At 41.0% G+C, this 26,753-nt stretch overlaps 1 protein-coding gene across 4 annotated transcripts in view; it reads left to right on the top strand.

Annotated features, from left to right (window-relative positions):
* Nucleotides 1-8,526: 8,526 nt before the first annotated feature.
* The window catches only part of TAFA1 (TAFA chemokine like family member 1), a 528,735-nt gene continuing 510,508 nt past the window's right edge, over nt 8,527-26,753 (top strand). For all 4 annotated transcript variants that reach the window (XR_014173677.1, XM_081934046.1, XM_081934047.1 and 1 more), the window contains exons 1-2: nt 8,527-9,360; nt 11,953-12,076. Coding sequence is in view for 3 of the 4 variants with exons in the window: in XM_081934046.1 (XP_081790172.1) it covers nt 9,322-9,360; nt 11,953-12,076 (163 nt within the window). In the remaining variant the exon portion in view is untranslated. The remainder of the gene's footprint in view (nt 9,361-11,952; nt 12,077-26,753) is intronic.

Here is a 26,753-nt window from a genome sequence, read left to right as displayed (position 1 = left end):
TGTTATACTTTTATTTTGTATGGTGGAGATAACGCCAGGACACTTGCACCAGGTCCAACTTTTATTTTTAACAATAAAGTATTTTTAAAGAAAAAAGGAAAAGCTATGTGAAATGTGTGAACTGGTTTAATGTAGTAGCTAGGCAAAAAACTGGGAGACTGTGATGTCTAATACTCCCTTGGCATTAAAGTTGGCTGGGTGACTATGGACCATTCACTCTCTCTCATCCTAACCTAGCTTGCAGGACTGATATTGTGAGCAAAGCAGGAGGCAGGAGGGTTAAGTGTATACATTGCTTTAGTTGACCCAAATAAATGTAAGAGAAAAGTTAAATAAATAAATGAAATGGCATACATGGAAGCACTATGCAATTCTACTTGGGTTATAAAGAATAACTTTTTCTTGAATTTAGCTTGACATTGGACACAGCAATGCAGTTCTTTTGGCCCCAGTTCGGAAGTCATGTCCCATTGACTTTTTATTTTCATGAGGATGAGGAAGAAAATGAGGATTTACTTTGTGGTTTCTGCATGGGACACTTTCTGGATGTGTCATTCCAAATGAATTGTAAATGTTATTGTGGGAAGCCCACCCCCAGAGAATGAAATATTTTGGGATATATTAAGAGGCAGAATATTACATTTCCCCTAAAGGAGAAGAAGAGAAACATGTTCTTAAAGGCAGAAAGTAGCCCTAGTCTTCCTGTTAATAGAAAACAGCCCCCAGAAGAAGCCTGAAGTCTTTAGAGATGGATATTTTGTACCCATTAAGAAAGCCAAGCCACCCTATTCACAAACAAAACACCTTCAACCACAGCTCCCACAGAAGACTGGAACTGATAGAATTAAAAAATAGAAAAACAAAAACTCCTAAAATCTACATCCCACACCCAGCTCCAAGGACAGGGCATGACCTCCCAGCCACAATGGGAGTCAGGAAATAATAATTAGAATACTAAAAGGACACACTCAAGCACAAGTCAAAGTACATTTCACAACAAACAGGCATCTCAATCACAAAGCCCCAAATAATGTATAAAAGCTCAACCTCATTTAGTCAGCGACCCCAGAAACATGCTGCTGACACTGAAGTTTCTGGCATCTAAGTAAACAGAGATGATCATTCCTGCAGCTACCCTCCATTTTATTTCCATCACCTATCTCCTGGCTTGGAACCAGACCAGATTTTTCTTCCAACAAGATCATGCCAGCAACTCAGATATAAGGAGTCAATAGAAATTATCTAATTCTGCTCTAATCAAAGAGTTGGGTCATAGATGTAAAAGTAATCCTGACTTACAATCATTCATTTAGCAACTGTTCAAGATCGCAATGACAGTGAAAAATGTGATTTACAACAAGTCCTTGTACTTACAACAATCAAAGCATCCCCAGAGTCACATGATCAAAGTTGAGGCGCTTGGCAACTAGTGTGTATCTACAATGGTTCCAATGTTCTAGGATCATGTGATAGCCTTTTGCCCCCTTCCCAGGGGGCTTCTGACAAGAAAAGTCAATGAGGGAAGCCAAATTCACTCAATCGCAAGATTCCCTTGACAACTGCAACATGTCAGCCTTGGAAGCCATCTTTTTCATTGGAGCTTCAGGGCTGCCACATTTAGTGCCTGGGAAAATGGGAGGAGGGATTACACAGAGTGGAGGAGGATTAGCCATAACAACATTCCTTTCTATGGGAGTCAAGGGCATTTGGTCTGCACCTGGATGGGAGTGACTGGGGGTTGTTTCCAGTTGGGATGGTGAATTGATTAGATCATGTGATGGACTTGTGGGTGCAGGGGATGTATCTTGGATTTTCTTTTGGGTGGGGAAAACCCGAAACTCTCATATTTGGGTTCCCAGATGTGCCAATATGACATCTCTAATAAAATGGAACTTTGAGAAACTTCAAGCCTTGGAGTCTTCTTTTGTTGTGGGTGTTACTTGGAACTCTAACACAACAATTCCCTTAACAACTATCAAAAAATTGGAGAATGACTCATATAAAAAAAAATCTGGTCCCAGTTGTGGACTATCTGTATTAGGACCAAGCAGAAAATTGCAAAACATCAAGTAGGAGTTTGAAAAACTCAGAGGTCTCCTCGATCTGAATGATAGCCAACATAGGGTACGGAGAAATGAGGGTGCATGTTTGGAGAAACTTTGGGGCTGGATATTATTACACCCGAACAAACTCTGCATTTATAGCAGTCTCTCAGTCTGCAGATCAGTATTGCAGATGTTGGAAGAAATGTCCTTCTGGGTTCAGTTCCAAGTGGGGAGAAAGACACTGGAAACTTGAAGGCTGTTTGGAAAGATCATTTATTGATGATGGACAGAACCACGTGGTTTGAGGTCCTGGGGAAAAATGGGATCTTATGCCTTGAAGATCTTGGAGAAAAGGGGCAGAGTTGCTGAGAGTCCCTGGTTTTATGCCCTCTCTGGGCTCCACCTTAAGGTTTCCTGTTCCTGTACAAAAAATGTATCCCATTGGCTGTCAGACTCCCAGGGGGTGGGTGGGGTGGGGTGGGGGTCTTAGCTAACTTTGTAGGCTGTCTGTGTTCCAGGCTTGGATGATGCAATCTCCCCAGGTGCTATGTGGTGAGTTCTGTTGCTAGATGGGTAGAGTGCTAATCCTATCATGTCCTAAGGACCATGCCTTAATCACATCACCCTGGAGCTGAAAGGGGTAGATCTTTGTTATGTAGAGTAGACTGACTCAGTCACAAAGGTGGAGATGGCTGCCTCTTTTAGGGGAAATATTCTTCCCTTTTAATATTTCCTAAAATATTTTTCTAGAAGAAGGGTTGGTTCTAACTTCCTACACAGGAACACCCCATTTTCAGTGAATATGCCAGATTCTTAGGGTGAAGAAGGAGTACTTATGGGAAACCGTTATAACTGCAAAGGCTCACTGAGAATTTCAGGGTTCAGAATGTGGAAAGTTATCATCCAGCCCTCTCCCAGAAAATGAAATATCCTAGGAAATATTGAAAAGACAGAATATTTCTCTGGATGTGAAAAGAAACATGTTTCAAAAAGACAAGGTAACTTTCCCTGCAGCTTCCTGCCCCCACCTTTTGTCCATGAGCCATTAAAGCCTGAGCCAGTCCCTTTACATAATAAAAGAGTTCTCCCCTTCAGCTCCAGGGGGATGGGAATGAAGGCATGATAATATAAGCCTTTACTCAACTGACCACATGGCATCTGAGAACTCTGAGAATTCAACCAAACCTGGACTCAGCCTAGAGAGTTGCCTCTGCATGGGCCCATGTGAGTCTGACAACCAATCAGAATACATTTCTTACACAGGAACAGGAAACAGAGAGGTGGGACTGAACAGGTTATAAAAAGCCTAGCAAGCCCCTTCCCTTTCCTTCTCTTCTTCTCCCCAACATTGAAGCATGTGATCACCTTTTCTGTTCAGGACTCAAGCCATGTGGTCCTGTCCATCATTAAAACCATCTTTCCAAGCAGCCTCCATGTCTCCAGTGTCTTTTTCCCCACTTGGAGCCGAACCCAGAAGGACATTTCTTCCAACAAGAACATGCCAGAAAATGGCCTCTTAGAATGGGTGCTGTTGCTATCGTAGCTTGGTTGCCTTGGTGGGGCACTATATGACATTTTCAATCACCCACGATGAGAGCAAACTTCTTCCATACTGTCCTGAATCAATGGCACTGAGAGAAATCTGAAACTAGAAACGTGCCCTGACATGCCTGCCAGCATAAAAGCAGCCTGGGGAGATCTCCAGAGAGCAATTGAGCCAGCTGCACTTAGATACTGAAGAAGCATTTGACACGTTATACAGACATATAGTCACACCATAAGCGCTAGAGACTCTAATACCCATTCTTCCCTATGTTATTTGGAAGCTTGATTATATCTCACCTCGTTGACCCCTGTTATAGCTTCTGAGTCTTCTTTAACGGAGCTTGTTTTGCAAGTCGAATTGTTATTTTTCAAATGTGGCATGAATAATTCGGATGTATTTTCCTTTTCGGCTTGCAATGGTTATCATTGAAGAGATCTTTCTCCTTCTCCCCCTTTCTTTCCCAACTCTTTTCTGGGGTTTTTTTTTGGAGCTCAGAATATGACACAGAGGCTCGATCTGCTACACACAGCCTTGTTTTTACTGCTTTTAGAAAGTGCTGATGTATAAGACAAGTGGGCAAAAGGAACCCTTCAAAGTGCTACTCTGAGCTAATTTGCAGCTGCAGGTAACAGCCATGTGTATGTCTAGTGGGATCCCAGGAAGATGAGCTTCCTCTGCTTTGTGTTTTCCCTGGAAGTTAAAATTGGCAACCACAACTTCAAAGCAGGTGTGAAAGCAACCACTATGGGATATGTGCTAAGAATGTATTTTATTGTTCTCAAGGAGATAAAAAAATAGGTCAGTTAACAATCTAAATAGTTCAGCTTATTTAAAATTTCCTGAATGCCCATTGCTCCAGGAACACCAACCAGCATTTGGAAGACACAACAAAAGCTGCTCAATCTCACAACACAACAGGGACAAACTCAACCATAATCACAAGTGGGAAACTTTGAGCATCCTAAACCAAGCTAAATCTAAAACCTCTTGGAGATTCCTGGAAGCTTGGCATTTGGACAAATAACCCAGGAATATTCCATAAATAAACCATCAAAATAAACCATATTTATCTGCCATTCAAAAGTAATGATTAAAAAAAAGGTAAGAAGAAAACAAATAATCCATTAATATGCCATAAATAAACCATCAAAATAAACCATATTTATCTGCCATTCAAAAGTAATGATTACAAAAAAAGTTAAGAAAACAAAAAGATCAGAACATATTCTCTCTTACAGCCAACACCCAGATAAGCAAGTATTATCACCTGAGAAACAGGGAGAAAACAATACCCCAATCAAGAAACTATCAAGAAGAAAACCACACTCCTACTAAAACTGGCAGGGCAAGCTACTGTTTATAAACAAGGAGAAAATCCCACACTCACTGGCACTGATAATGTTCCCTAGTTGGGTAATGAAACATTTGCAAGCAAATAACCATGATCAGAGAGCAGCAAGGATTCCACAGTTCAAGTCTGGGATATGTGTGTTTTCTTGTATTGGACACACTTTTATTTTGGAAAAAAAGAAGAGATGTGCATTTCATCCTGGATTTAAAGAGATGGAATAACACTCTTATTACCTGTCTGGCAAGAAAACATTGATTGGCTTTAGTTCTTTGTGCTCAGTTATTGGTCACAAAGGGCTGGTTGATGAGGAGATCTTTATTAGCTCACAATATATATAGTTGGAAGGTAGTCAAACTAACCTAGATCAGCCTTGAGTGCATTTTAGTGGAAGTGCCATCAATGTAACCCCAAGCTCATTTTTATGATTCTTGCACACACCCCTTCCAGCCCTAGATCCCACCATTGAGATTTGGTGCCAAATTACCCAATTACAACAAAGCAATTTCCTTTTGTTTTTTGGCAGGGAAGAATGACAATGAAGAATAGGGTAGTATTTGACAGGCTTAGCAGAGCTACTAGTATATAAAATAGCCCTCTGAACAAAGGAATGAAAAATTTAGTTGTGTTCCCTTTGGAGATATTAGCATGCCACTGTCTTACCTCCTTCATTTCTCAGTGCTAATTGATATCTCTGAAACTTAGCAAAGAAGATTATTGGCATAATGATAATTGTAGCTGTTTATTAATTGATCTGGCAAGTGGGATAATTTGCATGTTAAAAAGGAAGGAACATTGTGAAAATCTAAATCTACCATTCCTGAATCATCTATTCTAGAGAAATCCCTTGATATGGAGAAGGGGTGCAAAGGACGAACATGTTGGTGGCTTAAAGCCGGTGTGAAGGTTACGGTAGATTTGAATTTGTGGTGCATTTTGTAGCTTGCTGTATTGCTACTGAAATAGTGTATGCCTTTATATAAAGACCTTGCATGTAGCAGAAAACAATGCATTCTATTCTATTCTATTCCTCCATTCCATTCCATTCCTGCTTTTAAACTGTTGGCATCAAATAAATGTAATAATCTAAAAAATGTTCATCAAAGAAAGCCCTCATGGTAGGGTATGATCAGAGTGGAAGAGAGAAGGTGCTTGTCTTATCCCCCCCCCCCCCCCAAAAAAAGATGTCCACACACACTGTGCTAGTGAGACTACACTTAGAATACTGGATCCAGTTCTGGTCACCATGATACAGAAAGCATTTTGAGACCCTAGGAAAAATTGTAGAGAATGTATATTTTTGAATGTATCAAAAATCATAAGGAGTTTGGAGAATAAACCATATGATGAATGATTGAGGGAACTAGTATGTCTAGTTTAACAAAATGGAGGATTGGGGGGGAGTATGATAGGAGTTTTTCAGTACTTGAGGGGTTTGTCACAGAGAAAGTGTTGATGTATCTCCGAAGCACCTGAGAGTAGGAGAAGAAGTAACAGACAGAACATCATTGAAGAGAGATCCAACCAAGTACTAAGGAAAATTTTCCTGACAGTGAGAATAATTAATCAGTGGAACACCTTAACTCTGAAAGTTGTGGGTACTCATTGAAAGTTTTCAAGAAGAGTTTGAACAGCCATTGATCCAGAATGGTATAGGGTATCCTGCTTGAGCAGGAGGTTAGAATAGAAGAACTCCAAGATTCCTTTCAACCCTATTATTCTATGTACTATGTCCTTCATTATTTCAAAATTAAAATACAATAACATGTCTTGCAAAATTAACCAGTGTTTTCTCTCATTGATCCAAACAAGAGAGATGTTTACAAGTTTTAGCAAGTTTTTCCATTCAATGGGAAATAAATCGCAGTTCATTCTGCCTGGCTTATGTTTATTTTGTAAAAAAAAATCAGCATTTATCATAAGTACTAAGTGCAAAGTCCTCTCTCTGTCTCTCTCTCCCCCTCCCTCCCTCTCTCTGTCTCTCTGTCTCTCTTTCTGTCTTTGTCTCTGTCTCTCTGTTTCTCTCTCTCTCTTCTGTTTTCGAAGCAACCACACCTAGTAAACATTATCCACACCTCAGCTGCAACACACTTTGACTACTGCAATATTCTGTAAGCAGAGCTACCCTTGAAATATATTCTGAGTCTGCAAATGATGAAGCATGTGCTAGCTAGGCTACTTATGGGGATCATGTGATGTTTCTTCTGAAAGATCAGAACTAGCTTATGGTGGCCTTCAGAATATTGGTATTGACCCATCAGCTAACATAGCACTCAATGGAAACTTCTCCAAGATCAGGAAGGGCTTCTGTTGTGTTCAGAATATTGGTATTGACCCACAAAGCTCTTAATACCTTTGGGATTAGCCATCCATAGATCTGTCTTTCCTATAATGAATTTTCCTGGATACTAAAATCAGCAGGAGAAGAGGCCTTTATTTCAAAAGTGAAGATCATCTTTCAATTAGGAACTTGTCTGTGCAGTATGCAAGAAAGGTTGCCTGGCTCCTAGGTTGTGGGAGATCAGATTTATATCTATGTTTCATTTTAATTCTGATATTAGAAGTTAATGTGGTTTTAATTTATATTTTGTGTTTCTTTTCCTTTGGATTGTTTAAATTTGTAAGTTGGATGTCTTTGTCATAACTCCAAACTTGGTGCTTAAAACAGAAACACGGGGTAAAAATTCAATAAGGGAAAAAGAAAAAAAAATGAATCAGTTTTGGGAGCCCATAAATGTCAAAAGTCTTGTTTATGATTAATAACTTAATTCTGAGCATTCACATCTGCATGAAAGGTGTGTGTGTGTGTGTTTATGTATAGGAGAGAGAGAGAGATTCAGAGCATTATCCTTTGACTGCTAATATTTATTTTGGATCTCCAGTTTAATATATAACAGTAATGGTTCAAAAAAAATATGCGGGCACCTTCTAGAGATTTTTGGCTGTACTTATTTTTAGATAATGAAGGGCTTGGTTATTGACATACCTGCACAAAGCTAAAATTGCCAACATTCACACTGACCAGTTTTTAATCATTTGTAATCATGTAGCCATTTGGGGGACCATGTGGAAGGTGACCAGTGTGAAGAAAAAGAGGACTGGTACGTCGATCTGGTTATTGTGTCAACTTATATAGTCAGAGAGTTACTGGTTTCATTTAGCCTTTGATCGGATGCACCAAAACCTCCCGCTTTCCCTCTGATGAAGTGGAAATAACACCACAATCACCCTTCTGTCTCTCTGCAAGGTGGCACAGGACCCCTGGTGATATGAAGGAAGGGGGTGTTGTGTATTTCTCCCAGGGGGGATCGATAGCCACCCTCAAATGCCAAGCGTGCTCTCTAGGGAAAAAGCTGAGGACTCCGTTTTGCACACTCCTTTCCCTGATGACTAATTGGGTTACCTTTCTCTTCCCCTCTTCCTCCCCCCCCCCACTTTCCCTCGTTGCCTGGTCACATTTCGAACTGCCGACGCTTTCCTGCCCATGCTCAGCCTGCTTCCCCGGGGTTTCCCCCTCCCTTCTCTCTGATGCTGCGGGGAGGAGGGAGAACCCCCTGGCTGCTGGCTGGCTGGCTGGTTGGCACACACCGAGTGGCAGAAATGCTCGACCCTGCCCGTCTTTAAAAAGGCAGCTTCGGAGAGTGTGGGAAGGCAGGAGAGTTGAGCAGGTGAGGCAATTGGGGGCTGCTGGTTACCGTCAGAGGGTCGTGTCCCTTTAAGAGAGGCGAGACTTTAAACCGAACCGGGAATATATAATAAAACAGACGATCGGCACCGGGTATTGCCAGGCTGAGCTTTAGCCTAACGGTACATCTATCTGCTTTCACTCAGGCGCGGAGTACCTTGGAGAGCGAACGATTTGAGCGAGCCGGTCTGTCATTCCGCGGCCACCGAAGTGTCCGGGAAGCCACGCATTATCTCCAGATCGCTCCAAAAGGTCTCCTCAAGCAGAAGAGCGACGCTCGGGAGATTGATTTAAAGGTGAAATGACGGGGGTTTTCCGTCCCACCAACCTTGGCTACTTTTACGGCCGCCTGTGAGAGACCGGGAGCAGAGAAGAGCCAGCTTGGATGTCTCTCTAACAGTTGGACGGAGGAGTCCGGCCAGCGAGACCGTGGTGAGGCGGCGGAGAGAGAGAGAGAGAGGGAGGGAAAGAAAGAACGAGAGAGAGAGAGAGACGCCGACCAGCCCATCCGAGACGCCTGGGGTTGCCTTTGGTCTTCAGGAGAAGACATCCCGAGGGAGGAGAGAGAGAGAAAAGACGATTCTTTTTTGCTTGCCCCGGAGGGCCGAAGTGGATTTCTATCGCCACCCACCCCTTCCACCCCGACACTGTGGTCCATCCAAATGGATTTGAAAAAGTGTTAACATCTTTCCAATGTATGCGCCCAGAGCGCTCTGCTTTGGCTTGCAGTACTCAGGTAAGGCAGCCTTTCCGAGACTTCAGAGGCAGCCGAGCGCAAGCCAGGGGGTGGGAGGAAGAGCCTCCTCCGCCCCGTAGCTTCCCAGGGTTTCGCTGGGGTTAGGAGAAAACAAGAATCGGGCAGGTTTTTGGGAAGAGCGGAGGGTGGGAGGAGGCGAAGCATTGCTCATGAAAGGCGAAGAACGGGGGCGATTTCCAGAAAATAAAAGTTCATTCAAATGATGACTCCCCCCCCTCTCATCTCAAGATGAAAGGCTGAAACTGGAAGTGGGGGCAATTAAAGGGGAAAGGGATTTAAAATAATGTCTTCCATGCGGTTGAAAGATCATACTAAGGTGAGGGAGGGGTTCGTAAACTCTTTATTATGATCCTCCTACCACCTCTTTTTCCTTCTTCTTTTGCTCACTGCTTAATTGATTAATAATAATAATAATAATAATGATGATGATGATGATGATGATGATGATGATGGTGATGATGATGATGATGATCAAGTTGAATTAGAGCACTTGACGGATGGAAGTCTCAGCTGAGGCTCATCCTTTTCTTCTTCAATGTTTGTTGATGTCATAAGTGAACCCCTCCCTTGCAAAGTGGGGAGGAGGAGGAAGACTGCTCTCTAAATCGATCTGGTTCTGCATGGGTTTTGGATATATGAGGACTGTAGGATCGCAGGATGCCTTGTTCTGGGTGTGGGGTGGGGGGAGTAAAGAAGGAAGCAGAGAGAGAGGGACTTTCATTTGGAGTGAAGTGAAAGTCAGTCAGAGAGAAAGAAAAAAAGAAAGAAAGAGCAAGAGCTGTGAAGTTATAAAGTAAACTGCTGTTTACTTGGGCAAGTATCTTAGATGAGGCAGAGAAGGTGATTTAAATGGCAACTGCTGGAGACAATCCTCTCTTACCATTTTGCAACATTAAGCATCTCCTTTAAAAAGTTGGACTTGATCTGTCCTCTTTCCGACCAACAGCCTTTTACAGATATCACTGTTAGGCGATGCTTTAAAATAATCGCAAAAACAGTTACATCTCGGCTTGACATTGACAAGTTGAAGTGGATCAGATCTTTTCTGCTTAACCAAAACAGAAGGGAGATTCTCCCCCCCCCCCAATTCCTTTCTCATTTTTAGCCTTAGTCTTAACTGCTTCCAAATTAACCCTGAGAATCGAAGGAGGTTTCTTGGAGTCTAGAAGTCTTTTCTCACCCTCGTCTTCAAAAAAAAAAAAAAAAAAAAAAAAACCTGATACTCTGCTGATTGGGTTATTAGAAAGAAAATGCCATCTTGTCATTGGCTGAGGAAGGACTGTGCCCGTGGTTTGATTAATTTGGCAATGTGAAAAGCAACAGAAGGAATTGCTCGAAACACTGGACATGCACAGAATAGCCAACACTTGGCAGGCATCAAAAGCATTGCAGAGAGGATGTGAACTTTATGCATGCATACACACACACACACACACACACACACACACTTTCACATAGAGGTCATCTGAACCATACCATCATTGATACAACAGAAATGAAATGACATACCAGGCCCTGACAAAGAGGGATCTTCCATTTTGGGGGAGGGCGGGATAAGTGTGTCTTCCCAATGTTCATTCAGACTAATGTTCTTTTCTATTAGTTGTCCAAGGGCAGACAAATGCGTTTTTTGGTTAGGTGAATTTAGATAAAATACAAGGTTGGAGAAAGGTGGCAGCTTTGCTTTGCTTTTTTTTAAAAAAATGGGGGAAGGAAGCATATGTTTCTGAGAAACCGTTCCTTTGCTTGGCAGACCAGATGATAATAAAAATTTAATGGCTTGAGAGTTGAGCCTGATGCAGTTAAGTATGATACTGAATGGTATCAGAATTCCCAGACTGGCCAGGGAGATTATACGCAATAACTTTCAGCCGTACAGCCAGTATTTTTATGAAGCTTTGAGATGATACTTTGATGTATGTAAATGGAAGAGTTAGTGCTATAATAAGCAATCCTCAATAGCACAAAGGATATGTTGTAGGAGTGATGCTCCCGTTTCCTGTTCAACAGAATGTAACAGGGAGAAAATAGGCTCAAATGTGCCCCTTGTGCTTCTTCTTGCTGCTGTGTGGAATAACTCTTGAAAACGAGAGTTATCCTTTCAGACAGTTGACTGTCAACTGTGCATAAGCCAAAGGAAATGCTAGTGTCACTTATAGCGGACGGCTGAAAACCCAGAGGTATAAACTACTGCAAAAGTATAAATGGCATGGTTTAAAATAAATAAATAAATAAACAGCAAGGCATGAATGTCTAATCTTCTGCCTTCAAATGTGCCCTCCGGAAGACCAGCACATTAGTGTGACTTTTGTAATTCAAGCCAAGCTCATCAAGCTGCAGCTTGGCTTCCACTAGCCCTGGGCTTCTTTTACAAATAAATTTCATTTATGCTCCTGAATTATTTAAAGTTGGTGTAGAAGCAGGTCTCAAGGTCCCTTGAATATGCTCTTTGATATATGAAAGCCAGAGCCCGGATAAAAGATAGGAAAGGACTAATAGACCTGAAAGAAACTAGAAGGCAATCCTACTCGGTGGGAATGCTAACTCTTGCCTTTCCTTCCTTCCCTTCAGAGGATGGCCATGGTCTCTGCAATGTCCTGGGTCCTGTATTTGTGGATAAGTGCCTGTGCTGTACTGCTCTGTCAAGGCTCCCTTCAGCAAACCTTCCAGCAGCATCAGCATCTGCCCAGACCAGGTAAGATTATACATAGTGGATACTGCTAGAGATGCCAGAATAGGCCTGTGAGAATGGATTATGTGCAATCAGCTCACATTTAAAAATCTGATAATGTAGGCAACTCAATGTTTGCTTGTCTGGAAAGGAAGTACAACACTTGTTTAGGTTGTGCATTTGTGTTTTTCTCTTTCTCTCGCTCTCTGACTTCTTTTTCCCACTTTACATTGTGTGTAACTGTGGGTAACTCATACCGTTTACAATTCAGTCTTTGCTTAATGCACTGGGATATATGTGGGGGTGGATAGAAAATCAACCTTATTAAAACTCACAGGTTACAGAGTTTAAGGTATAGATTTTATTGGCTGGGGAGTGGGCAACTGAGACATTAGATCCATGTATTAAAAACAAATATCCACAAAGGAACCAGTGCCTAAATTGTGGGTATGGAAAAGGTAGGAAAAACCAAGAAGAAAGCAATATCTTTCCTAGTGGGCATATTTTAACACCTTGGAGACCTGTCAGAAAAATTTCAGAGAAAATATAAGCATATATTATACATGATATGCATATTCTTAGTCCTATTTGTATACCATTGTACCATTTGGACTTACACTGTGGCAAGTGAGTCTATAATTGCAGCTTTTGGCGACCCTTTGCTTTAATTCCTATGCTGTAAAAATATTTGTTCTCCCAAAATGAGGCACGGAGTGTGAACAACAGTGACCCATTGCCTGACTTTGTCACAGATGGTGATTTATGGTCATTCAATGAGAAGTATTTCTAAAGATGCTTGTAGGTTGAAGGAAGGAAAAGGATATTTGTGTTGGAAATAGAAATTGATTAAGGTAAGATTGAGTTTAAGGCATTTCATTACAACACTATTCCTCAAGTGAGGATCAGGCTATGCAATATTTCAAGGCTGACGGTTTGTTTGGGACTTGCTTCATGGCTTATGATTCAGGAAATGATCAATCATAGTGATCAATTATGAACTATAGAAGACTACTCTATTGGAAATTTGGCTTTGGACAGAAGGGTTTAGGAAGACAAAATGATGGTGGTGGGGCTTGCTTGTTTGGGCTTTGTTGTTCCAAGATGAAATGACGTGAAACCATTCTAAAATGTACTCTCAAAAATCAGATCTAAATGTATGAGAATGGAAGGATGAAAGCATGGGCTCATACAATGTGGACTGAGAAATTAATGTAGGATTCAACTTCAGACTTCACTGAATCTCTGATCCAAGATGGAATAGTCTGGCAAAGAATGACTAACAATAATTAATAAGGACAATAGAAAAATGATTGATTGAAGACTTTTCCTAGATAAGCCCAAAAATGACAAGTTGCACTAGAGCACCCATTTTCTCTATTGAAACATTACTAGTACATCCATAATTTTAATAGATGAGAAAATGATAATGGATTGCATTTGATGTATTCAGTTTTAAGCTTTAAACATTGATTGTTTATGTGTGACTTTCTACCTTTAATGATTAAAATAACAATTATTAGAAGGTGAACTGTTTAGATGGAAGAACATCAAAAGAAGTATACCAAATGCCTATAGATACAGAAAAGGGCTCTCTGTTATATGACATTGATGATGACGCAATGGATTAGCAAGTCCATACATTTAAAAAAAAACAGTGAAAAGGAAAATGGGATCTCATTTTTCCACAATCGGGTGAAACAAGTGACATGATGAGACAGAGAGAGGGAAAAAAATGAGGGATAGATATTCCTGTGGCTTAGAGTATTTGCCTAAGCTTGAAAAATTGCCTCCTTTATTGAAGTAGAAGAGAATGGCATAGAATGCATACAGAATGTTGAAGAAATGGGAAATATGACATGCCTTTCGCAGGGGCTGTGATATAGATAGAGTAAAGATTTTACAACTGTCTCATCACCTGCTTAGGAACAGCAGAGCTGCTCCTCTTGTGAGAGTTCGAAGCAGTCAGCCTGCACCCTACATGAGTAAGATTGATGGTGTTCTGATCCAAGGCAACCAATTTCAGTCTCTCAAGAAATAATCCACTACTCTGACAGATGAGTGGAATTTGACAGAAATGCTCACGATGGTTTCACATTGCTACAAGTCTGCAGAGGGCAAGGCTCCAAGGAACCTGTAGAAAGATACAGCTGCACGTTGTTTTTGAGAAGGTTCTGTTGGCATAATGTGGAAATTGTGCACACAGACACATACACATTGGTGATCTAACTGGATAATGCATGTGGGAGATACACCCAGCAAAGAATGAAAATATGCTAATGATGAAAATGAACAGTGGTTTTTAACATATTCAGCTTGGTCTCCAAGCATTTGCTATTTTTCAGACAGATATTATTAGGAATTCATCATTTACTCTGAGTTAGCCACTTTGACTTAGCCACTGTTTAAGGAAGATTGAAATACTGAAGCAAGGGGGGAGGGGGCGGAATTAAAAATCAGACAAGTTGGATAAATAGATAATTTTTCTAATGTGGGACTGTTGTTTTATGACACTTCACTGTTTTTAATAGAACAAAACCAGCCATAATTGATTGTCAGCTATATCTCCTCCTCCATCATCATGAGCTACAATATTTCATTGCTAGTTTATAATCTTTGTCTGGGTCCCTAATTTAGAAGAGACAAGGGCCTTTCTAAACTATCAAATTTGGGAGTAGAACTATCAAAGCGCAAAGAAATGGAAGAAGACAACTTGTCTTCTGCATCCTTGCCTCTGTAAATTAAAGATCAGTGTATAGCATGTTAAATATTCTCAAATGTAAACAACTTCTATTGTTCTTGAACTGAACTGTAAATGGGATTCATAAACACGGGTTAGCTGTTATTTAAAAAACAAACAAACCCTGAAAGGTTAGTATAGCAAAATTGGAGCACAATGTTCAGTTGTTTTAATTAAATTGTGTTGGCACAAGACATGTAGGGCATGCTCGATAGTTTCTACTTCTGCTCTCAAAAAACAAGCTTAGATGAGGGATTTTCATGATGAAACACCTGCTGTTTCAATTCCATGGCTCCCCTATAGTGGTTTTGTTTGTCCTCTTTAGCACCTGGCTTTCTGTTGGATCTATCCTACCTTTCTCTTCAATCCTGAATCCATTGAATTGGAAACAAAAAAAAAAGGGAATATAAAAAGAAGAAGAAATGGGAAGGGTCACCACAGCCCTTGTTTTCTTGGTTTGCTTAGAACTTGCTCGCTTCAAATATCTGTAATGCAGTTTTGATGTACAACATCTGCTGCAAGAAGTAGGAATTAATCTTTTTGCTTTCATTTTGTTACCAATGTGAAAACGACAACATGACAGTCAATTACTAGTGTCAGCAATTGCAGGCTTTGCTTGCACAGTACATTCACTCATGGGTACCTGAAGTTTACCCATTTTGCTTGATTTTCTGAGTTCGCAGAACATACCGACACTCCAAGAAATCATACAAACTGCTTTCAGAATATACATGCTTAGCTAAAATGTCTTTTTAGGGCCAAGTATGAATGTATGGAGATTCTCAGTCATCCAGATCGTGGTTGTCCTAAAGGAGAAACTTCTTCCGCTTTTCTTAGATGAGAAGGAAAACTTCTTCAAAGAAAAAAACAAGAAAGTCCAGTTGCTTCTTGAAAAAGCACCTTTGGTACAAGGTGGCTATTATTATAAGGTTACTTCATATGCAGAACAACACATTGAGTACTTAGATCAGGGGTTCAAACTAGATTTCTTCGAGTTCTCCTCCACGGGTCGGCCAGGGTGGGGGTAATGGAATGGGTGCCTCCTGCAGTATTTTGCCGGCCAAAATGGGCTGTGGAGGGCTCTGCACAGTCCTCCTGCAGCCTGTTTTGGCTGCCAGATGGTGCAAAAGGCTGTTCAGGCCAAAAATGGGCCACGGGGGGGGGGGACATGCGCCCTCCCACACACTATTTCAGCTGCCAGAGGCACTGCGGGTCAGTCCTTTGCTATTTCCAGGCCAGCCCCATGGGCCAGATTTAAGCACCCCACAGGCCAGATCCCCTGACTTAGATACAATGGTTTGCTCTGCTTTTTATGAATTGTAATGGTTCAAGGTTTGAGTTCTTTATTTGTCAGGCACAACTGAAATCTGCTACACTTGCTCTGGTAAGTGCAATAAAATGTCTGTTTTGGGGTAGGGATGTAAAACTGCACAACTATGGTCACCCAAAAGCCTTTTAATCTATACAGGGGAACATACAGGAAATAGACTTGAGAATGATGTCACCAATATCTTTGTAAAACAACAGAACAAGCCAGAATCAGCTATCCAAATATTCAAAAGCATTAGAAGCACAGAGGAAATTAGAAGTACAAGCACAAGGAATGTAAAGGAAAACATCAATCTACGAGTTACTGAATTAATAAACAAGAGCAGCCTTCTCCAAGCCAGAGCTTTCAAAATGTCCTGAAATATAATTCTCATTATCCATAGTTAACTTGGTAGGAGATAACAAGATTTGCAGTTCAGTATACGTGGATGCTAATATATTATGGAAGGCCAAGCTAGAAGGATAAATCACTTCTTAATTTTTCGCTTTAACCCCTGGTAGAATAAAAGAGCAACACTGGAATAATTATAATAATTTACCTTAGAGTTGAGGATTGTTTTTTTTTTTTTACTTAAGGTTGTTAATCTTTTGGCTTCAAAATTATGGAGCAGGGAGAGGCAACAAGTAGATGGGATTGGGTTTTTCTATTAGAAACTTCACTGTACATAACATGTAGTGAGGGAGACATTTCCATTGCAGAGGAACTGGATGATAGGAATACTACTTCTAATTTCCTTTTTTGGGGGGGGGGTGCTCTTTGTTCACATTGCCCATTGTAGGGGGAATAAAACAGGGTGCCAAGATGGACCTTTTGGTACTCAACATGATGATCTTGAATGAGCCTAGCATCCATAAATTGTGATCTGCTACATAGTGTAAGCTCACTGGAGAGGAGCCTAATGCTGGGAAAGATTGAGGGCAAAAGAAGAAGGGGACAATAGAGAATGAAGTGGCTGGATGGAGTCACTGATGTAGTTGCCATGAGTTTAATGGACTCCAGAGGATGGTAGAGGACAGGAAGGCCTGGAGGAACATTGTCCATGGGGTCACGATGGGTCAGACATAATTTTGCAACTAACAACAACAAATGTAATATAAAACCCACAGCCAAGAGAGCACGAAACTCTCTTGTTCTTATTTGCTCATCTTGTAGCGGCAGCATTAATTTTACATCCATTTAGCGTGCATGGGGTTTGCACTTGATCTGAAAATTCGCAGAATATGAAAGTCTCCCTTAAAAGGGTGAAGGCCTTAAGTGCCCAGCTTGTTCTTTCTGGTGCCTTGTCATGTGCAATGTGAGATGCCTTTTCTGGCCCTCTCCCACACTGACACATCATGCTTGGCTTTCTTCAAGTGCAAATTTGGAAGCCTGAATGATTCAACCAGAGCCTTTCAGCACTCAGAGCCTGTTTGTGTATTTGCTGTCATTATTACAAGAAGGCATTGCTTTGATTCTTCAGGCCTCAGGAAAATTACAAACTGACAAATGCATCCCTCAAAGATGAGACCCGCATTCTCTGCTCGGGTTGTTTCAGATGCTTGCCTTTAATTATTAGCTTGTATAGACTTACCATGAGTGAAAAAGGTATCTTTTCCACTTAAGAATAAATGATTATTTTTGTCATTCCTCTTCCTGCTGTTGTAGCGAACAGAAAATACATTTTCATTTCTAGTCCGTCACAAATTGCTAAGAGCAAGGTTTTGCCTCTTCTTGGGATTTTTTATTTTTCACTAGCTTCAGAGCAGTGGTGAAATTCCAAAAAAAATACTACCAGTTTTGTGGCGTGGCTTGGGAAAGGATACTGCAAAATCCCCATTCTCTCCCAACTCCTGGGGAAGGATACTGCAAAATCCCCATTCTCTCCCCACTCCTGGGGAAGGATACTGTAAAATCTCCATTCCCTCCCCACTCCTGGGGGGAAGGATATTACAGAATCTCCATTCCTTCCCCACTCTGGGGTCAGCCAGAGGTGGTATTTGCTGGTTCTCTGAACTACTCAAAATTTCCTCAACCGTTTCTCCAGAACCTTTCAGAACCTGCTGAATTTCACCCCTGCTTCAGAGGCTTTAAACAGAGCTGTTCTGTATTGCTAAACTTTATTTAGGAATTAAATAATGTGTGGGGAACTCCATCCTGTTTGTTTTGGGCAGGTAATTGCGGTTTGGAATACAGCATACATTGGTGTTATGATTTTTTTCCCCCCTAAAAAATAAATCTTGTCCTGTTGAAGAATTTTGGCTATTAATGGAGGTGAATTAAGTTACTAAGCAATAGAACAACTCATTGCAGTCCATAAACAAAGAAGTAGGTTGCATGATTTGGAATATTCCTTCTAAAATAAAAGGAAGAAGGAAGTATGTCCATTCATTCTCTATAAATGAATGTTTATGTGTACCAAACAACATTCATGTGCTACTGACCTCCTTTTTCAATCTTCTATTGTTGTAATATCTCTACCTCACCTCTTTCTTGTATTTGTAGCTTCTAAAGAGAGGAAATTGAAAATTTGCAGAGGCGGCTGCCTATCAGAAACAGCTCAGCAGCAATTGTAAACTCAGTTTTATTATATTGTCTGTAGAATCATATAATAAATAAGGAGGTCTACCTGGATATGTAACTGAATCCCAACACCAGGAATTTAGGAATAGCTTTCCTAAAAGGTTAAAGATGAAATCTTATTTGGCAGTCCAATGAACATCGGTACACTGTATTCCTAATAACTCTTTTAATTAAGATAATACTTTTATATTAAGGGAATCTCATCAACCTGACTAGATTCAATATTCCCAAACTTAGAATAAACCTAGTGATGATACCAGGGGTGGATTCCGGCTTCTGCTACTGCCACTTCGCTCAGGGACACGCTTTGGGCGCGCACATGCGCAGTAGTAAAAAAAATTCTGCACTCGCGCAGAAGCAAAAAACAAGATGGCGCCACCGTAGGCACTGCTGATGGAACTGGTTCAGGGGCACGGCAGGCCAAATTACTACCTACTCCACTGAACCAGTCTGAATCGGTCCGAACTGGTAGGAATCCAACTCTGGATGATACACGTCTCTCTTCCTCCCCATTCTTTCCATTAAATTTTACAGGGCAACTGTAGTTTTAAAGCTTGTTGAAAATCCAAATCAAACTAGAATCAGGAAATTGTTTCTTCACACTGATACAAAACAAAGAGGTCACACTATTATCTCTCTTTAGATAGATACATTATTGTCTGTCTTTTCTATGAAGATAACAGGTGTAATTGTACAGAAACATTAACGGTTTAAACATGGGATACATTTTAGAACTTGTAAAGGATTGGCACTTCAAATATTAATAAGTGTGTCAGATTACCATAATTATAGCAGACAGTATGATACACATAGGACAGGGGTGTCAAACTTGTGGTGTCATGTCATCACATGACGTATCATGGCTTTTTCCCCCTTTGCTAAACTGGGGGTGGGCTTGGCCAACATGTGACGCATCCGGCCTGCGAGCCATAAGCTTAACACCCCCAGACATAGGAGATCCCTCAAGGAAGGGGACTTACCTTTTCGAAGAACCCAAAGTACAGTCTTATATAGTGAAATTCTCTTATTCGTTCTGGACCTGTATTAGTCTTACTTGAAGATAAAGTGGTTTCTGGATTTGCAAGTGAGCTCAAAAGGAACTGCACAAGTTAATTATGCATAAAGGAGGGCCAGACCTTCATGCTCAACTCACAATATCAATAAGAGCTGTGTTGGCACAGTGCTTAGAATGGAGTATTGCAGGCTGACTGCCCACTGCCAGGAGTTTGATCCTGACCAGCTCAAGGTTGTCTCAGCCTTCCATCCTTCCGAGGTCGGTAAAATGAGGACCCAGATTGTTGGGGGCAATAAGCCAACTCTGTCAACTGCTTAGAGAGGGCTATAAAGCACTGTAAAGCAGTACGTAAGTCTAAGTGCTATTGCTATCAGAGTCAGCCCAAGGATATGATATCTAGGGCAAAATCTTCAGGAACTTTGGGAGTACAGTATGGGAGTCACCCACATTTAATTACCTTTGAAACAATTTTAGTTGTCTTCTGTTGCTAAAGCAAATCACCAGCATGCATGGGGAATTAGACAGCTTGCTCTGTTTAGGTCACCATTCCTCCAGTCCTTAAATGCCTATTGAACCAGATGGAATCTTGTAACTGGCTCTAATTGTTTCTGCTGTAATGATGCAGATATCAATATATCAGGCTGTAAATTCCCCAGTTTTGTCCCCTTTAAATCCTTTTAGGCTGTATTAGAATAGGTGTTCAGATATTGTTCAGGCCTAATAGTGTCAAGCCTGCAGCCATCTTTTCTTTTGGATCTTACAATACAATACAATACAATAGTAGAGTTGGAAGGGACCTTGGAGGTCTTCTAGTCCAACCCCCTGCCTAGGCAGGAAACCCTATACCGTTTCAGACAAATAGCTATCCAACATCTTCTTAAAGACTTCCAGTGTTGGGGCATTCACAACTTCTGGAGGCAAGCTGTTCCACTGATTAATTGTTCTCACTGTCAGGAAATTTCTCCTCAGTTCTAAGTTGCTTCTCTCCTTGATTAGTTTCCACCCATTGCTTCTTGTTCTACCCTCAGGTGCTTTGGAGAATAGTTTGACTCCCTCTTCTTTGTGGCAACCTCTGAGATATTGGAATAATGCTATCATGTCTCCCCTAGTCCTTCTTTCTCTTAAGCTAAACATACCCAGTTCCTGCAACCGTTCTTCATATGTTTTAGTCTCCAGTCCCCTAATCATCTTTGTTGCTCTTCTCTGCACTCTTTCTAGAGTCTCCACATCTTTTTTACATCGTGGCGACCAGAACTGAATGCAGTATTCCAAGTGTGGCCTTACCAAGGCATTATAAAGTGGTATTAACACTTCACGTGATCTTGATTCTATCCCTCTGTTGATGCAGCCTAGAACTGTGTTGGCTTTTTTGGCAGCTGCTGCACACTGCTGGCTCATATTTAAATGGTTGTCCACTAGGACTCCAAGATCCCTTTCACAGTTACTACTACTGAGTAAGGTATCACCTATACTGTACCTGTGCATTCCGTTTGGCCTTCCGTCTTTGGCCTGCCACACTTTCTATTATTCTACTATGCATTTTATATTGTGGAAAATGGTAGGGGGGATTGTACCAAGTTAGATGCTATGTAGCCATAACAAAATTCTTTCTAGAAAGCCAAGGTCATCCTTTGTCTTTGCACCTTTGCACCTGGCTGGCCCTAGAGGGGTGGAACTGTCAGCATGGCAGTGGAAGATTGGACCATGTGATGGACTTGAGGGTGTGGGGGCAAGATCTTGAATTTTCAACTGGGTGGGGGAAACTGGGAAGCTTTCAGATTCGGGTTTTCCCAGATGTGCCAATACGGCTCTCTTAATACATTGGAACTTTGAGGAATGCTTTGTCTCGGACTCTGATTTACTTTTGGATGCTATTTTGAACCCTGACAGATAGCTTGCTTTGTTGAATCATGTAGTGTACTCCACTCTTGCCTTGTTTAATTCTACTGCCTCTCCCACCTTCCATTCAGTATTCTCTAGCTGCTAAACAGAATTTATTTTACATTTATGTCTCCTCAGGATGTTTTCTTGTTTCTGAGACTTAGCAAGGTTTCTCCAATCATGATGACCCCACCTTCTTGAGTCTCAGTCACCCTTGGCCTGCACTGCTGTTCTAACTCACTGTATAGGTGGAATCCCTGCCACAATGTCATCTCAGATCTGAAATTCATGATGGGATACTGATGGAGAACAAGGCATTTATGGACCACAAAAAAGTAAAATGTTGATAAAAACTATTGATCAGCAATAAATGGAAGTACTGGGCCAGTGGTGGGTTCCGGATCCCGTTGCAACTGGTACAATTGTAATGTGGCCCGGTGTCTACCACATGAATGTGTGCAGCATGCACGCACATGTGCAGTGCATGCATGCATTCTTACCACATGTGATGCCTCCGCAAGCCTCTGCGATGCTCCAGCTGCTTGGCGGAGCATCGCACAGGCGTCATGCTAAAATACAGGTAAGGAGCTAAAATACAGGTAAGGAGCTCCAGGCAGGCATCGGTACGCCAGTATCGGGGCGTACCGCCTGCAACCCACCACTGTACTGGGCTGACTATAAAGTTTTGATACAATAAGATATCCCTGACTGTTGAAAACCTGATAGATTTTTTTTTTTTACTATTTTTGAGAAGGGACCCATGTGAGTATTGTAATGGAAGGCCTAAAAGAGGGACAACCCTGAACAATCTTTCCACACTTTCTCCTCAAACCATAGTTCCACCCACATTTGTGAGATTTGTCCCATCTGCTTCATCTCCCTCAGCCTTCCAAAGATTTTAAAAGTTGGTTAGCAAATGTTCCCCACCCACCCTTGCACTTTAAGAGTAAAAAAAAAAACGGGGGGGGGGGGAACAAACATTTTCAGAACATTTTTCAAGATGTTATTTATTTGTTTATTTCCAAAATGTATTAGTCATCATATAGCTGCAGATTAATAAAATGTATTAATCATGCTTAGAATGTAATAGCAATGGAAAGAGCCAAAATGCATATTAAAAATTGGGCAAAACAGTAAATTAAAGTAATGTATTGACAACTGTAAATGGCATCGTAGAACAGATACCGAAATTTAAGATTCTAGTGGAAGAACAGAAGATGTTTCTGTCTGCTCTATCTAAAAATGCATTTTTTCTAAAAAAAAGGTCTTCATGTTCAGAAATAATATGGTATAATACAATTTTAGTTCGTTTTGAATATTACATTTGGCCATGCATGTTTTCTTTTTCAGTATGTTTTTTTTTAAATTGGCTGATTGACAAGTTTCTACAGCATCTGTAAGTTTCCTAAAGATGTTAACTTGGACATTTATATACTCACATCCTGCCTTGCTTCTTTATAACTTGTGGACTTCAACTCCCAGAATTCCTGAGCCAGGGTGACTGACTCAAGAATCCTGGGATTTAAAGTCCACAATTCATAAAAGGGCAATAGTCACCCACCCCTGTTTTACAATGTCAAGGCACAGTACTTTCCACTCCTTCCCCCTTTTTCTCCCTATAACAACAATCTTCTCTGGTAAATCCATCTAAAATAGAACTGCCTTCAAATCAACCTGTGACTTTCCTAGACCGAGAATGAATGTAAACACGGTTCGCGCTGGTTCTAATCCAACACTATTATCCATTATATTACACTGGGTGAGCAAATTTTTTACAGATAACAATCCAAGATTTTAAAGGGCTTTCCTCTTTTCTCTTAGTTGTTATAGCAAATGTAAACTACAGAAAAATGGAATGAAATTCTTTGTTTGAACAAATTAAAATTATTACTTGACTGTCAGATACTTTCTGTTTAATTATTTTGGGTTTGATGTGGCTTTTGAGAAGGTTCGGTTTCTGTACTTGTATTTCATTCTTGGAATTTATATTTGTTAGCCTCATTTGAATTCCACCTGTTAAAAATGTTGTCTGGTGTAACCAGAGAAATTATTTGGGATAGTCCATTTGTCCACCTACTTATTCTGTTCAGGCTTTGTCTACCTCAGTGGTCCTTTATCTCTCCTGTTTCATTAGAATGAATCTCATTTTGCTGCAGGTCAGGTTTTCTAGAATCTGTGACCTCAACAAATAGTGGAGTATCACTATATCTTACCCAGAGTGCAGTTTATACACTAATATCTGCACTTTTCCAAAAGTAGAAAAAATGGTATTAAGGAAAATTGTGTATAAAATTGCATTGCATTAGAGGAAATTGCTTTGCAATATATGTATATTCAGAAAAAAATACATGTGTATGTTTTAAGGTGTATACATTACAAAAACCCTGCAACTGAAGAAAGAGGAGGAAACCATTGGTGGGGCAATTTGAAATTGAATTTGGCAGAACTGTCCGTTTCTCTTAAGAAGCTTGCGATAATATTATAAAACTTAATAGAAACTGATTTTGTGTTCTCTATAGGTATTTTTGCTGATTACAGGTGACACAAGTAATATTTATGTTGTAATAAGCATCTGAAAATGGGAAATAGAAATGTCAGAGTTTTGCCTCTTAACCAGTGCTCCAGCCTCCAAAAAGTTCTGTTCTCAAATCTGTCTTTCTCTGTCCACTAATTCCACTGGTGGAATTATTATTTTTTACTACTGGTTCTGTGGGCGTGGCTTGGTGGGTGTGTCCTGGCTTGGTGGGCGTGGCTTGGTCAGCATGGCAGGTAAAATTTCCCACCCCACTCCAGGGGAAGGATACTGTAAAATCCCCATGTCTTCCTGATCAACTGGGACTCAGGAGGCAGAGAATAGAAAGGGGCTGGAGCCAGTCAGAGATGGTATTTACCGGTTCTCCAAACTACTCAAAACTTCCGCTACCGGTTCTCCAGAACTGGTCACAACCTGAATACCACCTCTGACTAATTCTCAGAACAATCAAGCACAATTATTCCTGCTGCTGAATCAATATAATAAAGAATTATCTTTTTGTACATAGAGAAAGGGACCTCGAATGTTGAGATTTGAGTAAGAGGATAAGGTCACAATCCATAGGTTGTTGAGCTAGACAGAAAGGGGCTACACCTTGTCTACAAGTTGAAATCCCCGCCAAATTGCTGTGTTTCAGCAATATAAACATAGACGTGCCAGCAAGTGTACCTTTCTCAAAATAAAATAAGGCTGTATAAAGGAGGTTGGGTTTGGGGTTTGATATTGTATGTAGGTGGTATTTAAGTGGCTCAGTGGCTAAGACACTGAGCTTGTCAATCAGAAAGGTCGGCAGTTCGGCAGTTCAAATCCCTAGTTCCGCGTAACAGAGTGAGCTTATGTTACTTGTCCCAGCTCCTGCCAACCTAGCAGTTCGAAAGCATGTAAAAAATGCAAGTAGAAAAATAGGACCACTTTGGTGGGAAGGTAATGACATTCCATGCACCTTTGGCATTTAGTCATGCTGGCCATATGACCATGGAGACGTCTTCAGAGAGTGCTGGCCCTTTGGCTTTGAAACGGAGATGAGCACCGCCCCCTAGAGTTGGGAACGACTAGCATATAACATATGTGTGAGGGGAACCTTTACCTTTATAGGTGGTACTTCTGCTTTTGGATTGATCTGAAGGAACTTGTCTAGGTGAACCACCTCTGGGGATACTAAAAAATAAATCCATTATTTAATTAATGACTGCTAACAAAATTGTGTTTCTTGTCCAAACCAGGTTTTGTAGAATAAGGATAAAGAATGAAAAGAAGCTTTTGCCAGTTTGTTTATGTGGGTGCTTTGACAGTTCTACATGACTGTTCCCTTTGATGTAGAGATCACCTTAGCCATTGCATTTTGGAAATCTCAGGGAATGATGCTAACAGAGTCCTGAATTGAGAATTCAACTCTCATTTCAAAGTTCCACATTGTCCTTTCCATCAGCAGGACCAGATAAAACTTTTATTGGGTATGAAGAAGGTGATGATGGTTGATGACAGTCAGATTAGCACTAAGAAGTGTGATGTGTCTTAGTTACTGATGAGAATAGAACAGAATAGAATAACAGAGTTGGAAGGGACCTTGGAGGTCTGCTAACCCTCTGCTTAGGCAGGAAACCCTACACCATTTCAGACAAATGGTTATCCAACATCTTCTTAAAAACTTCCAGTGTTGGAGCATTCACAACTTCTGGAAGCAAGTGGTTCCACTGATTAATTGTTCTAACTGTCAGGAAATTTCTCCTTAGTTCTAAGTTGCTTCTCTCCTTGGTTAGTTTTCACCCATTGCTTCTTGTCCTGCCCTTAGGTGCTTTGGAGAATAGATTGAACCACTCTTCATTGTGGCAGCCCCTGAGATATTGGAATATTGCTATCATGTCACAACCTGATAGAGTGTCTTGACCAGGGGTGGGTTCCTGCCAGTTCTAACCGCTTCTATGGAAGAGGTTCCACAAATCTACAGTGCCATTTAGAACCGGTTCCAGCTCCCTCCTCCTGCCCATCCGCCCATCATCAAGATGAAGAGCAAGAGGAGGAATTATGGGAGTTGAAGTCCATAAGCCTTAAAGCTGTCAAGTTTGAACACCCCTGGGTTTTTCTTTCTAAAGGGTTAGGGGTGCAAACTTGTAACTTGACAGCTTTAAGACTTGCGTGCTTCAAATGCCAGAGTTTCTGAGCCAACATTTTGGTTGCTAAGCAAGAGCGTTGTTAAGTGAGTTTCACCGTATTTTACAAGTTGGCCACTCCCACCCAGTCACATGGCTGGCAAGCCACTCCCACCCAGTCACATGGCCAGCAAGCCACTCCCACAAAGCAGGCCACACTTACAGAAGAGGTTCTAAAAAAATTTGAAACCCACCACTGGTCTTGACCTACTTCTGTGGAAAAACATGTGGAAAAACCTGGTCCTTTAGATATCCTGAATGCCACCCATCTAGGCTTGCTTAGGTAATAATTCTCACTTCAAATTGCTCATGTATTAACCAGTCTTTCTGAGCTGTAGAACGTGTTGAATGATTTGGATAATCCCCAAGTTCTTCCTCAACTATAAAATGTGTTCTAATTAAGTTTTGAACAGCCAGGTGGAGCTGTGACTTTCAGCTCATTCCTATCAATTCACACTTTCCTATTGCCTCTGCAGTCACTTCAGACAAAGGATTT

Source organism: Natrix helvetica (genome assembly GCF_964273705.1).
Source record: "Natrix helvetica genome assembly, chromosome: 1".
Lineage (NCBI taxonomy): Eukaryota > Metazoa > Chordata > Lepidosauria > Squamata > Natricidae > Natrix > Natrix helvetica.
Note: the sequence above shows the minus strand (reverse complement) of the source record. Positions and strands in the feature narration are given on the sequence as shown.